Consider the following 16,735-nt stretch of genomic DNA (forward strand, 5'->3'; position numbering starts at 1 on the left):
ACATTGAAAATATATTTTCAATGTTTCTGCCTATTTTCAATGTCTTTGTCTTTTTAATGCTGACCTTCATACCATATCTATTACAACAGTTATTCACTCACAAGTCTGCAAGATTCAGGGAATCTTTATTTAGAAGTATAAATAAATCCGCATAAAGCAAAGAGCTGACGTTAACACTTTCAATTTTGATATCAGGTTTAATTCTGTAAATACCACTTTCCTTCATAATGTGATCCATATAGATAATAAATAACAGAGAGGATAATGTGCATCCTTGTCTGACACCAGATTTAACATTAAACCATCTTCCTGTACTTCAATTCTAACTGTTGACTTACAACTCAAATAAAAACTAAGTATTGCTTGATATAATGCTCCCACTGACACTATAACTGTAGCATTTTGAATAGATTCTCTCTTGGCACCTTGTCATATGCCTTTTCCAGATCTACAAAACTGAAATGTAGGTCTTTGTTATATTCCCATGATTTCTCAACTATCTGTCATAAAGTGAAAATCTGATTCTGACAGCCTCTATTTGGCCAGAATCCAGCTTGTTCTTCACCAAGCTTCTCTTCCATAATCCTTCTCAACCGTTTCTCAAGTATACTTGCATATATTTTAACAGGAACACTCAGTAATAAAATACTTCTGCAATTCTCACATTCAGTTTTAGAGTGAGAATTGGGTCTATGCAAGATTAGCCTTTTTTGGAATCCATTTAATTTTTACAGTAGTTTCCTTCACAATACTGTTCAGTTTCTCTTGTAATATTCCTCCATATCTTTTGTACCCTGCATTCAGCAGACTAATTCCCCTATAATTATTGCAGTCAACTTTATTTCCTCTTTTATAAATTGGGATAACCATTGCTTTTTTCCAGAAATCCAGACCATGTTAAAGAATTTTAGAAGTCTTCATTAAAATTTTTACCTGCATCTATGTACAGTTCCATGTTTATATTTTTATCTCCTGATGTTTTCCTCTTCTTCATTTTATTTATTGTATTTTTTATTATTATTATTATTATTATTACGGGTATCTCCATGGAGTCAGTAGACTCATCGCGGGAGACCCAAACTAGCAAAACAATATCTGTCATATCTCTTCTTGAATTCATTTACAGACGAAGAGCTCACAACTAAGTCAGGCAATGAATTCCACTCATTCACCACCCTCCAGGCAAAAAACCTTGTTCTGACACCTTTGTTAACCACACTCTTCTTTAATTTCCAGAGATGACCTCTTGTTCTTCCATCACTATCACACAGCTGAAACATTTCCCCTGCATCAATCCTATAAAAACCTTTTAGTAATTTGAATGTTTCTATCATATCCCCTCTTCTTCGCCTATCAACCAATCTCTGCAATCCACAAGCTCTCAATCTATCAATGTAGGGAGTATTTTTTATATCACTCACCAACTTGGTCACTCTTCTCTGAACCCTCTCCACAGCCTCCTGATCTCCAAGGAATCCAGGTGACCAGACCTGAGCACAGTAATCCAAATGTGGAAGTATCAATGCTTTATAAAGGGGAATAATAACCTCTTTATCTCTAGATGTCAGTGTGTTCCTCAACAACCAAGTAATCCTATGTGCAATCTTGGACACCTTAGCAATGTGTCCTCTGAACTTCATCTCCCTATCTACCAATACCCCTAAGTCCCTAGCCTCATCAATCTCTTGGAGTACCTTTCCATCGATGTAGTACACAGCTGGTAATCTTTTAATCCCAAAATGCATGACTTTACACTTTTCCACATTGAATTGACATCCATTTTCTTTTGCCCATTTTACCAGCTTATTTAAATCCTCCTGCAAACTTTCAACATCAGCTTGATTTTTTATTGCACTACACAACTTTGCATCATCAGCAAACAACTGAATATCTCCCTTTAAGCCGTTTCCTATATCATTTATATACAAATTAAACAACATTGGCCCAAGCACAGAGCCCTGAGGTACACCACTGGTCACCTGCCTCATTCTGGACTCGGCTCCTCCATACACCACCTTATGGTATCTCTCCCTGAGCCATTCTCCTATCCATATCACCAATTTAATATCCATTCCCATCTGCTCCAATTTGCGTAACAGTGTTCTATGGGGTATCCTGTCAAAAGCCTTAGCAAAATCCAGAAGTACCACTGTGTAGCCAGTTCCTTTGTCCAACTCGGATGTTATTCTATTATGAATAGTTAATAGATTGCTAAGGCAGGATCTACCTTTAACAAAACCATGTTGGCCTCTATAGAGTATCATATCCTGATCCACCCATTCTTGAATTTTGTCTTTAACCAATTTTTCCAATACTTTTACCACTACTCCTGAGATGGTGATTGGTCTGTAATTTAATACCGCAGTTTTAGAGCCACCCTTATGCAAAGGAACCACTTTGCCTAACTTCCACTCCCTAGGGACCATACCAGAGTTCAAACTTAAATTAAATATCCAGGTAAGAGGGGTTGACAATTCATTTGCACATTCACGCAACACCCGAGCTGATATTCCATCTAAGCCTACCACAGTGTTTGCATTTAAGTTTTGCAATATATTTAATACCTCTGATTCTTTAGCTTCAATTCTCACATTAGGTATTGCTATAGGTATAGAGATATCCTCACTTGGGTGATAGACTTTTGAGAAGTGATCACACAGTAACTCGACTATTACATCTGATTTTGTCACCTCAATACCATCAGCACCCACTAAGGTTATCCTTCTGAAGTCATTCTTCCTCTTACTTGCCACATAGCGGAAGAACTCTTTGGGATTACCCTTGATCTCTTTGGCTAAGGTCTTCTCATAATCTGATTTAGCTTTTCTTACTATGCTGGTAACCTTCCTAGCTTGAGCCTTGTACTGCTCATGGGTGTCCTGATCGCCCTTCTCCTTGTAAATTCTCCATAACATTTTCTTTTTTTGCAGTTCAAGCTTGATACTACTGCTCATCCATCTAATGCCTGCCTTGTTTGACCTCCTGACCATAGGGACACAATCTGATATTGCTTTCCTCAGATACCCGCTGATTTTATCCCAAGCACTGCTAACATCTTTCCCTTGCAATATGTTTTGCCATGGGATGGCTGCAAGCTCACTCCAAAGCTTGTTATAATTGCCTAACCTGTAGTTCCGTACATACCCCTTCTTAATAGAAAAATCCACAGATTTTGCAACCTCCCAAGTCAATACCATATGATCGCTTTCACCAACTGGAGGTAACGAGGACACCTTACTTATGCATATAACCTCTGAACCAATAACCAGGTCCAACACTCTCACACCACGTGTCCCTTCAGTTACGTGCTGTTTCAAGTAATTATCTCGTAGAAGATGTATGAACTCCATTTCCTTTTTGCTACGTGATATTTCCTCCTTCCAATTGATATCACCATAATTAAAATCCCCCATAATAATCACTAAGCCTTCACTCATTGCACTAAGTTGCTGATGCATGAATTCAATATCTTCCCCCGTACTCCCTGGCCTATAGCAGCATCCAACTGTATATTTGGTTGCGTTGGTCACTATTTCGCACCAGACTGCCTCAAATGAACTCTCATTCACATGTCTATCATCATGATATACTACTTTCTTTGGCTGCAACACATCAGCTATCATCAACAGTACTCCTCCTCCTGTTCTATCTTCTCTATCCTCCCTGAAAATACTGTACCCTTCACATTCAATTCCAGTGACCACATCTTCTGCTGACAGCCAAGTTTCACTAATGCCTACAACTTTTGGTGAGATTTCACTGACTAATGCCAAAAATTCTTCTCTCTTATTTCGAATGCTTCTAGCATTGGTATACAAAAATTGCAGATTCCCTCTAGATCTTGTACCGGCTTTAGAACTGATATATAAGTCACTAACTACCGTAGTCCTATGCCGATTTTTATCCCCTCTCTTCTGCAATTTATTCTGCCTATAAGGATCAATAAATACACAATCAGTGCTAAAGTTTCTCTCTCTTACACTCAACCTTTTCAATATTAGTTTCCCTGCCCAATAACTTCAACCTGTTCAGAAAACAATAACTCCTTCAATCGCTTATGTCCTTCCATGTTAAGATGCAGTCCATCTCTAGCATACAACTGCCTTTTTCCTTCAAACACACTCCAAACATCAACAAACTCCAGACCTCTTTTTCTGCACATTCTTGCAATCATATCATTCATTATCATTGCTCGTCTACTTAACTCATAATTGTCAAAACGAGGCAGCACGCACACTATTCTCCCATTGACACTTTTCCTCTTCACAATATCTAATAATGTTCTTAAACCTTTTCCTACCCGATTTATACTACCTCTCAGGTCATTCGTACCCACCATAACTATCATCTTGTCTGTTTCATGCCCTCTCTTTATCGCTAAAGCCACTCTTTCTATTGTCCCATCAGCCCAGCACTCCTCATGCATACCACTCTCCATACCCTTAATCATAGAATCACCATATATTTTACCACTCTTAACTTCATTCAAGTCCACACTCATGGACTCATTCTCTACACTATTCAGCATGACTCTCCCAGCTTCATTACTCAACTCTCTATTACTTACCCCCCCACTCTCACTACATCTCATTTCTTCTAGGCCACTTGTGGTTTTATTATGTTGACTCCCAATCACTCCCATACTATTTATTACTGAATCATTCAAAGACTCACCCATATGTAACCCGTAATATTTCCTGTTAGATTTCTGTTATATTATATTATGTTATATCATAATATTCCTGTTAGATTCCTGTTATATTATATTATGTTATATCATAATATTCCTGTTAGATTCCTGTTATATTATATTATGTTATATCATAATATTCCTGTTATATTATATTATGTTGTATCATAATATTCCTGTTATATTATATTATGTTGTATCATAATATTCCTGTTAGATAAAATTTTACTTGTTTATTATCATCAGTCTGCAGATTCATTATGTCCTTTTCTAATTCAGTTACAAAGTTGTTCCATCTCTCTCTCTCTCTGTGTGTGTGTGTGTTTCTTACTTCTCATTTTGCAATTGCACAGTTTCTTTGTACTGTATTTTTGCTTCTACTGTCTTGGAATTGAACCATTTCTGGTAACTCTTTTCTTTTTTATTATTATTTTTCTATTTCTTTGTTCCATTTTCATAGTCTTCTTTTTCTATTCCATTTACTCTTTATTCCTAAGCTTTCTGCTGCTGCTTTTGTCAGGATTTGTTTCAGATTTTAATATTCCTTTTCTATGTCATTTGATTAATGTATTTTTTCTGTTTTTAAATAAGTGCATTTCTGATATTGTTTCTTAGTATGTGTGTCTTGTAATGAAGAAATTTTGTAACTTGACTGATAGTTATTTTCCAGTTGATTTTTAGCAATTTTGGTTTAAATCAAATTTTTGCCAATACCATAAAATGAGTTTAATTCAAAGCCTCAATATATTCCCACATCTAGGATTAATTTGGCTAATTTAAAATCTGCAGTAATGTAGTCAATAACACTTACATCCTCTGTCTGACCATGTATGTTTATGTATTTCATTGTTTAAATACAGAGGTCATTATTCTCATATTATAAATAACAAAATCTTGCAGTTTGGGTCCATTTTGATTGCATGTACCTTCCCCAAATTTCTCTACGTTTGTTTAGTATTTCCTTTTTCCTATTCTGGCATTTAAATCCCCTGCTAGTAGTAAACAGTCTGCCAGGTGGCATCGGTGAATAAGCTACTTCAAATTTGTGCTCTCCAATTTACCGTTATTGTGAGTGTTTTTACATCGAAATTAACCAGCAAACGGAAACCCAACAGCGGAATACTTCAGTGCAAACTGTAAGTACCTATAGTGTATTAATCCAACTACTTCCAATTCTAAATCAGCCACGTGTAAGCGCACACGATGCCTATCGTATGCAGCAAAGATAGCGGCATCAAAAGCCAATGGCAAACGAGTACCACATGTCCTGCCAGTTCAGTGCCTTCGACTGCCACCGACATACCTACTACGTGCCGCAGCTGCAAAACTGGTGTTGCAGACAGAAAAAAGAGCATATTTTGCGAGTTCTGTTGCCACTGGTTGCACGCTTCCTGTGCGAAAATTGACGAAGCTGCACAAAAGCTACTTATTGAACTTAACCAGCCGTTCTTCTGTTCGCTGTGCCTTCCTTCAGTAAAACAACTAATGAACATAGGTAAACGTGTTGAAAACTTCGAACAGCACATCAATGCTTTAAATGAAACTTTTACCTCCAAAATACGGGCAGTCAAAACTAAGCTAGAACAAATTGAAAACGAGCGCAATGCAAGCTGCATTCTGCCAGCAAACGAACTTCGTGATCTAATCACAGCAACGGTAAATGACTTGATGAAGGTTAAACAAAAAAAAAACTCAATGCCATCATTTTGAATTTCCTGATGTAAAACGGAAAATCATTACAAGAAGACATCGACAAACTCGCTGAAGAATGCGACATCGATCCTAAGCATATTGTCAGGTGCTACCATTTCAAGCCTATAAATAAAAGGAAGGACTTCCCGCGCCTAGTAAAAGTGACTTGCGACACGCCGACAACCTCATCAAAAATAATAACAGCGATCAACAACAAGTTCAAAGACACCTGCCCCCCAATTGTGCATGCGTGCACAACCAGACCTATCATTTGCACAAAGGGAACAAAGACACCAGCTTCGAAGACAACTTGAAGAAAAACATCAAGACAATGACAATAACTGGACCATTCACTACAGACAAGATAAACTGGTGAAAAAATCAAGTGATGCCACTAGCAGCCACCAAGGAGACCAGCATACAGACACTGCATAGGAAATGTGCAAGACCCATGCGGTCCAACATACGACACACAAAACCCTACACATCCACTTCATCAACATCTGTGGCCTAAACTCCAACCTGAATAGTGTCCACTACCATCTACAGTCTACCAAACCCTACCTACTCTTCCTGGCAGAAACACAAATATCACCTCCCTGCAACACCACTTTATCAACCTTCCAAACTACTCGCTCTTCAACAACTTTCGTCCCAAGGGTGGCGTATGCACATACATCTGCTCTGACATACCTTCCCAGAGAGCACTCTCCCCCAATTTTGACCTCCTTTGGTTGAAAATATCCCTTCCCCACTCAGTCCAATTCATCTGCTGTCTCTATCGCTCCCCCAACACAACCAACCACCCTGAGACCTTTAATTTCCTCTCACTAAAAATCGACTTTCTCCAATCCCACTTTCCCAACAGCGAAATCATCCTTCTAGGAGATTTTAATGTCCACAGCACTAGCTGGCTTTTCTCCTCCAGCTGTACAGATCTTGCAGGCAGAGATGCTGAAACATTTGCCATCACTAACGACCTTACACAACTTGCCCAGATGCCAACCAGAATACCAGATAACCCAAACACCCTAGATCTCTTCCTCACCAATAACCCCTCCAAATACACAGTGAAAGTAGTGAGTCCCCTGGGCAATTCTGAACACAACCTAGTGCTCATCTCCTCCCCCATGCAACAATGTTTACACAGACACTCCCATACAAGAATAGTTTGGCACTATAACAGTGCCAAGTGGGACAGCCTCTGCAACTTTTATGCCGCATTCCCATGGTTGGACTATTGCTTCTGGCCTTCCAACCCAAACATATGCATCGAACTTATTACCAAAGTAATCCTCACCGCCATGAATACATACATTCCACACAGCACCCTGAACTGCCATTCCCTAACGAAACCCTGGTTCTCCAAAAGATGTGCCAAGGCTGTAGAGATGAAACACCAGACATACCACAACTAACTGAAATCAAGACCCCATCCTCCTTCAAAGCTTACACCGAAGCCCGTAATAAACAAAAAAACAATCAACACTTCCAAAACAGAGTTCGAAAGAGCAAAAAGCAGGAAACTAGCAGCCTGTCCAAATGGCAGCCGAGCCTTTTGTTCTCTCGCCAAAGCAATTGGCCGTAATTTCTGCCCAACACTATTCCCACCTCTATCACACCCCAATGGCTCTACTGCATCATCACCCACAGGAAAAAACCAATCTTCTGGTCTCATACTTTGCTTCAAATGCATGCATAACTGACAATGGTAAATGTCCCCCAACCATTCCAGACACCCAACATACAATGCCCCCATGTCCTTTTGCCAGGATGAGATCAGAAAAATACTATCCAAATTAGACACAAAATAGTCTCCTGGCCCTGATGGCATTCTCCCAATTGTTCTGAAAGTTTGCACTCCAGAACTGACCCCTATCCTATGACACTTATATATACTCTCCTACTCCACTGGAATCTATCCCACAAACTGGAAATTGGCCTATATTCAGCCCATCCCCAAGAAGGGTGACAAGTCACTGCCATCCAATTACCGTCCTATCTCGCTTACCTCAGTCCTGTTGAAGGTAATGGAAAAAAACTATCAATTCCCATCTCCTACACCACCTTGAAGATACTCACCAAATAAATGACTGCCAGTATGGATTCTGCCACTGCCGATCAACAGGAGATCTACTCACGTACGTCACCCATCTCTGGACTAAGGCTATGGAGAGGTTTGGTGAATCTCGAGTGGTTGCACTAGATATCTCCAAGGCCTTTGACTGGGTCTGGCACAAAGGCCTACTAGGCAAACTACCATCATTCAGTCTGACCCAGGACTTTTGTAGGTGGATCACCAGTTTTCTGTCTGGATGCACACTGTGTGTGATGGTGGAAAGCTCCCTATCCTCTCACTCAATTAATGGTGGGGTCCGACAAGGTTCTGTCCTCTCGCCAATCCCTCTTCCTGCTGTATATAAATGACCTACTACAATTGACCTCCAACCCAATACACAGTTTTGCAGACGACAGCACACTACACTCTTCGCTTGCATTTGATAAGCCTTACCCTACACAACTCACCTCAACCCTACAGAACATCAACCACTGCGACCCTCAACTCTGATCTCCAAGGCATCCTCCATTAGGGTTCAGATAACCTCATAAATTTCAATGCCAATAAAACCCAGTTCTGTACTATTTCCCATAAAAAAAGAACCATTTTTTCCCAATATCCTTTTTAATGATACCCAAATCTCCAGACAGTTTGAGATCTCACTCCTTGGAATCACCCTCACATCAAACCTCTCCTGGCATAAACATATCTCAAACATTGCATCCTCAGCCTCAAAAAAACTAGGCGTCCTCTTTCGCTCAAGACGTTACTTTACCCCCAAACAGCTACTAACATTATACAAGTCACAAATCTGCCCAACTGTTGAATACTGCTCACACATATGAGGTGGGGCCCCAAAAAGCTCTCTCAAAATGCTCGACTCAATACAGAGGAGAGAATTATCAATGATCCATCCCTTACCAACTCCCTCCACCCTCTTTCACACAGATGTATGGTCTATGAAGTATGTATATTCTACAAATATTTCCATGGGAAATGCTCATCGGAAATATCATCAATAATTCCTCTGCTCAGTACTAAACTCATTGGAACACGTACAGCTGCTGCACAACATCCCTTCACAGTTCACCTAGAAACAAACAGAACAAGTTTCTTTTCCTCTTCCTTCATCCCTGCAACTGCTGCGCTGTGGAACAGTCTCCCACCTGCTGTATTTCCCAAGGAATACAATTTAAAGTCATTCAAATCAAATGTAAACAAATTCCTCCTTTCCCAACCCACCACCCATACATAGTACTAATGTACTATAGGTTGACCAACCTACCTCCTGTGTATCGGCTCAACATTAAAATATATATATATATTTATTTTATTTGTTGAATATTTTATTTTATTCTTCTTTCCCCCCTTCTGGTGCATATGCTCTGATTATTATGTGAACTCTTAATGTTTTAAGTGTAATATCTATTAGTCTTTCAGTCCAGTAGTTACAGTATTGTTCTTCATAGATGCTGGAGACCGTTGAACTTATCAAGCCACATTTCCTTTCTGACTGTTGAATTATTGGAATTCAAATTTCTAACAGTCCAGAAAGTCATTATTCCTTTCTAAAAATATTTATATATTTTTAGAAAGGAATAATGTATAAGTAACTAGACTGGACTACAGTGGGATCTGGTCTTCTTACCCCCCCCCCCCCCCCAGCCAGTTTCCAAATGGAATTTCTAAAATATCAGGCACTGAACATAGCTACACATGAACCAATAGTTTAATTATGCTATGTAAGTGATGTGTTTTCTTATTGACTCATGCCTCTGCCAGCATCATTAAATGCATTTCACTGTAGAAAAAGGCACTAATGCCACCCCTTCCTAAACACACTATTTACCAACTACCAAATAGTTCATTGTTATCATTTTCTGTTTATAGGCAACACACTAAAAGGTAGAAAAGCAATCGCACCATTATCCTTCTCAATAGTATAATGTCTTCAAAATATTTATACATAGAGCCAGTGTTATTTGTTCAAATGATACAGCCCTAATTACTGAACTTAGTACTTTCAACACTTTTTCAGCCAGTAGCTATAACACCTGTAAAAAGATAAAATGCTGCATGCCCTATGCCTCTCATGTAGTCAACACACAAGAACACAACAAAACTATTCCTATTCTTTATATTCATGTACATAAGAAAATATAATTGAAGTTCTCTGCAAATATATTCTCCATATTACTTTCAGACAACACACGTCTGACTAGCAATCTTCATCCTTTCTCTTAAGGATCGGCTTCATCCTCTTACATATCCTGGTGTGTATAAAGTTCCTTGTACCTGTGACTTGTATCTGTAAACATTTGCATTGAATAACAAAAACATCCACGATCATTTATTTCTAAAGTCAGGAGTATCAGACCTTTCTCTGGACATGATTTCACACGAAATTAAATGGAAGAAAATAACTTTGCTGCATCAAAGTCACTATAGTACTTAGAGACATTTTTTTAGAATCTGCATGAACTGTGAAACATTCCATTAAGAAATATGGCTACATTAATTGTCCCAGATTTGCTAAAATCTGAGAGCATCGTAAGACCACATTTACCTTGACCTTTAAAAATTAACTTTCATTTTTATGAGATCCCCATAGAAGGTACTTTATTAGTTGCTTTAAATTACAATTTGAATTGTTTCTACAACTATGTAATTGAGTTTTAGACATCTGTCACATCTGTAATTTGTGTTTTGAGGATGCTGATAAATCCAGTGAAATGTTAATAATTTCAGTAAGTTAATTGTTTTCCTCTGAGAACAACTAACTGTTGCTTATGTTGTGCAGCACTGTTATGAATAACAACCAAATCCTAAGCCTACCTGCATTTATGCATATGCATTTATGTCCCTATATATCAGCATTTCAAGCAAACGGTCAGAAAATACAATTATCATACAGAAAATACAATTATATATATATATATATATATATATATATATATATATATTTTTTTTTTTTATAAATTGGTCTGTCATAAGCAGTGGTGAGCTATGGAAATTTTAACAAAGGGCTCGCATTGTCGAGCAAAAAAAAAAAAAAAAACGTATTTCACACAAAACTTTTATTAATACAGCTTGTGTACAAATTCCAATCAAAAAGTATAAGAGAACAATCAACCTCTAAAGGCTATCATTTTTAAACGAATATTTCATGATCTAAACATGAAATATTTGCACACAATCAGCTGTGTTAATTTATCTTAATAAGAAAAACATTTTTTAACTGTCAAAATATAATAAGAATGAAATCTTTTATAAAACATTTGATTGGCTACAAGAATGGAGAAGGGTAAAGATAACGCATGCGCTTATTTTATTTTCAAACTCAGGTGCATTAGATATAGAGGAGTTGAAACAATAATTCCAAATAATCTATACACTGCCGAATAGATTTTTGTTAGGTTAGCGTATGAGTTTGTTGTTTAATATGTTTCAAATAAATTTTTTTTTTTAAAAATAAAAAAGTAAACAAGAAGAACAAGGGGCTTGCAAATTTGAGAAAAAAATTAACAAAGAGCTCGCGTGAGCGCTTTATAGCTCGCCACTGGTCATAAGCATCCATGTGAAACTGTGAGTCATTCTTTCTATTTTTATATTTTAGTAGTTATTTTTTTATACAGCTGTCTGAAGCAAAAGTGTTGTCTGTATCCCTTGAAATAGATAAAATTGAGTATCATGTGGTTATAAAATTCTTCGTAAAAGAAAACACCAAAAGAAATTCATTCGAAGTTCATAAAAGTTTATGGGCACTCTTCTGCTTTGTTTTCGGCAATTAAGAAATGGGCTGCCGAGTTTAAACGTGGCCGTACCAGCCTAGAAGATCCACATGAAGGACGTCCAAAAAAGTAACAACACCAGAAATCATTGATCAGGTGCACAATATGGTATTGGATGATCGACAAGTCAAAGTGCGTGAAATTGCTGAGACTATAGGCATTTCAAAAGAATGTGTAGGATATATTTTGCGTGAATTGCAGATGAAAAAGCTTTGCGTAAGATGGGTGCTGCACTTGCTCACAGCAGATCAAAAATGCACTCGCATGAAAATCTCTGAACAGTGCTTGGAGTGTTTTAACAAGAATAAAACTGATTTTGTGCATCAATTTATTACCATGGATGAGACTTGGATTCCCCATTACATGCCAGATTCCAAACAGCAGTCAAAACAGTGGACAGATGCCAGTTGTTCAGTGCCAAAAAGAAGGCAGAGTCTGTTCCATCAGCAGGAAAGGTCATGGCATAAGTAGTTTGGGATGCTAAAGGCATTTTGTTTATTAATTATCTTGAAAAGGGTAAAACAATAACCAGGGAATATTATTCCAATCTTTTAACCAGACTAGACTAAAAATATCGTGAGAAAAGACCCAGTTTGCAGAAGAAAAACATCATCGTTCATCAGGACAATGCACCTGCCCACAAAGGTGTTTTGGCAATGGGAAAATTAAGGGATCTGCACTATAAATTGTTGGAACATCCACCCTATTCCCCAGATTTGGCTCCCTCTGACTTCTATCTCTTCCCAAAACTACAACTCTTCCTTGCCAGTCAGCGTGTTTCTTCGAATCAAGAGGTTGTTGCAGCTGTAGAGGGATATTTTGCAGATCTTACTGAGAATCACTATAGGGAGATGAGATAATGACATGAGAGCATCACTGGAATAAATGTATTAGTCTTAAGGGAGATTATGTTGAAAAATAAAAATAATTTTGAAATTATAAATTCGTTTTTTCATTTGTTAGGCTGAGAACTTTTCAGATCACTCTTGTATGTTATCAAGGATTATATAGGCCAGGCTACTATCACAACTACATTAAGTTTACGTTATTATTAATTTCCTATCAACAATTTTCCTCCAAATTAGTCTATTACTTGTCAAGACTCCAATATTGTAATATGTAACATTTTGTTCTAATCCACTTCCAACAATCAAACCACCTAGATTTTAGTCTTTTGGATCTTTTTCCTGCCATTTTAGCATCAAACATCTGCTTTGCTAGCTTTCCTCTTCTATTCTGTTTAAGTGACCTACTAAGTAGGTTCCAAATGTTTCCGGCCTGACATACAAAATTCACATCAATATTAAAATAGTGTGCGTGACAGATGGCACCATATGTTGGAGCTTAGATACCAGTTTCCACTCTCTACATGCGTCATTCAGTTGGAGGCAATCGTTTGACTAACACATTCCACACTAAGTGGCTGTAATGGTAAAAATTGAGTACTGCGCTGTGACAAAGTTTTTCACCAAAGAAGGGCTTTTTCCAAGTGCTATCAAACAGCGATTGGATGGTGTTTATGAGGAAGCTTCTCCTTCATATTCCATCGTGAAGGAATAGGCTAAACAGTTTCGCCTAGGAAGAGAGCATCGAAGAAGATCCTCGTGATGGAAGTGATGACTGTTTTGACAGTGCCTACTAAAACAATCAATTCTTTCACATTACCTTTTTGCACCTCTTGTGAAAGAAACTTTATGCATAAAGTTTGTGCATAAAGTTTCTTTCACAACAAGGTTATTTGTATATCGAAGCTGATGACTTCACATCATTTGCCTCATTGGGAAGGCTCGTTACTCAGACCTTTACTTTTTGCCCTTTACTGAGGTCTTGTGAGTGGGAGCCAGGCCCAAGAAGATCCCAAGGTTTAATCAATGCAGTAGTCACATATTTTCCATATACAAGTAGTAAAAAGGTAATATTACTTACTTTTAAAATACTTGAGATCATGATAGTTGGAAATTTTTTTTGCTTCGAAAGTGAATTATATTTGACAAGAAATTCTATTTTTGTTTAATTCCAAGTGGAAGTAAACAAATTTGCATGGGGAAGTATCTTCATGACTTGACTATCTGTTGCTTCAGTAGTGGTGAAGGTACAAGATAAGCAAAATTGTCTCCCTGTCAGTAAGTAATTGTAATAATTTTTTATCACAGTCTCACTGTATAAAAAACAAATTTCACTTTATGTTCTCTCTTGCTTTTAGTCATACATTCTTGTTTTTTACTTCCTACCTCTTGCTTATTTCTCTTCTCAGCTGTACCAGACTTCTTACATTTCTGCAGTTGTTCAATCTTATGCTCTGTCCTGTGAAGTATTCTACATAAAGCATGCTGTTTCTTTCTTGTGGTTTTCATTTTCTTGATCCCCCCCCACCACCCCCACTTTCATCATTATTGTCCTCAGTCAATATTCTTTACTTCATTATCACATGTTTTACTCTCTCCTCACAAATGGCACTCACTTTCCAAACACTTTTTTACATATTCATTCATCAGTCTCACTTTCTTTAAACAAATCTTTCAAATTTTGTAATATACACATTTCACACTTACTGCGAGGAAAATCTCACAAACAGTCACTTTGGCCACCATTGTTGTACTATGCATTGGTGTCATACTAACATCTGCTTTGCTACAACTATAAAGGTTTTTGTTTTGAAATCTGAAAACAACTCAGTCTATCACACACTAAATAAAAATAAAACTGCAACAAATTAATTTAATATTATCAGTTAGAATTTGAAAAAAATTGTGACTTTTAAGCAACATTTTAAACATCATTTCTTTTTTACAATTTGAATTGGTTTTACAACAATCTCAGTGCTGTGTGCTTTTAATTCATCTCCAGAATTTCTTGTGCCTCATTTTAAAAGCATTTTAAATAAATGCAAACATAAATTAATTTGGTAATTTAAATTATTAGAGCAAAGAGGTTGCATGAACTTCTAGCCATAATCTATTCTTTAAATCAATAGGTTCTAGCAATAATCAATAGGTGGGTTATAAAATTAGCAAACAGCTTATTTTCCTGGGATAAATGAAATTGCAATTTCTCTTTTGCATAAATCAGTCTTGTAGATCATGCTGCATCTTCCAAATTCCTTTGATGAAAAGGTTAGAGTACTGCATATAACCATTTTTGCTACAAAGTTTTGGAGTTCTGATTCACCAGATTAAATAAGAATGAGTTACTCAAACTTTCCCAGTTTTAGGAAGTGATGTTACTAAATCCACATTGCCATTATAGTTACATTTATGAGTTTGTTTGTGCTATGAATTAATTACATATTTTCACTTTGGACTCCAGTGATATACAAATCAAGCTCCTTCATGCATATAACACCTTATATTTGTAATTTTCATTTTTGTTTTTTCATTCCTATTCTGTTCTAACATTTATTTGCATTGAAATTTTTGAGACATTGCCAAAAGTTCTGTGGTTATACTAAAAATTATGTCATTTTTCCATTACTAATTTTTATTATATCTTCTACTTGGGTCTCAATTTTTCATCATCACAATTTGAATTTTAGCATTTATTTATTTCATATGGGTTCCTCCCCCTCCCCTCCCCTCTTCTTCATCCCTTAGGAATGGGTTGAGGGATTAAGTATGTATTTTATGACTAGATCCACGTGTGTTCATGGGGCTGGTTTGCCTGTTCTGGAGAATGAAAAACCTGAGTTTCCAGGTGAAAAAACCCCACCCTCCATATGAGACTGAGACTAACTCACCTTTAGTCGAAAGAGACTTGATAAAGGTTCCTCACATCTTGGATGGGAATTGAATCCAGGTCTTTTCGACCAAAGGGATTGGTTTATACCAACTGAGCTATGGAGGCTCTATTTTAACATTAAAAAGTTATGATAAAATTTAGCTAGTAAAAACAGATCACTCTCTGTGTTGTTTAGTAAGTATAGCTGATGTCCTGCTGTATCTGCCATGCGTACTATCTGGTTAGTTTCTGAGATGTTAGAAAATTCACCTAAAATAAAAATAGGAATAAGTAGTAATAATTTTAAAGTACAGTATGTTTTGGTTACATTGGAAAATGATAATAATATAATATTGTCACAGAATTGCACTTGATATTGTGAATTTTTTTTTTTTTTTTTTTGCAATTTCACAGAAAAAGGAGAACAGAATCAAGAACAAGAAGAATTAGCTATTGATAATCGAAAGTTAACAGAAGAAGAACTTCTCAGTAGAGCCCAGGAATCATCACAATTACGCCTTCCAGCACTCACCGGAACTGTTTCTCGTGCTTCATCATCAAATGTTATAGCAGCACCAATTGAAATAAAAAAGAAAAAAGAACAAAAAATACAGAGGTAAGTTTTAAATTTATAAATATTATCCTTGGTGAAATACTCATATATTCATCTTAACTACTGATTCTATAGCTTCTGTTCTATTTTATTCTGCAGGTTAGATACATGGAATGAATTTGATGGACTGAAGGACTTGTGTATGTCTGATTAACTGCATTTGGATGGTTTTTGAA

The 16,735-nt window shown here is 37.0% G+C and overlaps 1 protein-coding gene across 4 annotated transcripts in view; it reads left to right on the forward strand.

Moving 5' to 3' along the window:
- Positions 1-16,735, forward strand: part of Rbcn-3A (rabconnectin-3 alpha) — a 984,230-nt gene that overhangs the window by 384,051 nt on the left and 583,444 nt on the right. For all 4 annotated transcript variants that reach the window (XR_016549602.1, XM_090406519.1, XM_090406521.1 and 1 more), the window contains exon 24: positions 16,361-16,562. Coding sequence is in view for 3 of the 4 variants with exons in the window: in XM_090406519.1 (XP_090262645.1) it covers positions 16,361-16,562 (202 nt within the window). In the remaining variant the exon portion in view is untranslated. The remainder of the gene's footprint in view (positions 1-16,360; positions 16,563-16,735) is intronic.

Source organism: Typopeltis vanoorti, chromosome 16 (genome assembly GCF_054136105.1).
Source record: "Typopeltis vanoorti isolate ZY-2024b chromosome 16, IOZ_Tvanoo_1.0, whole genome shotgun sequence".
Classification (NCBI taxonomy): Eukaryota; Metazoa; Arthropoda; class Arachnida; order Uropygi; family Thelyphonidae; genus Typopeltis; species Typopeltis vanoorti.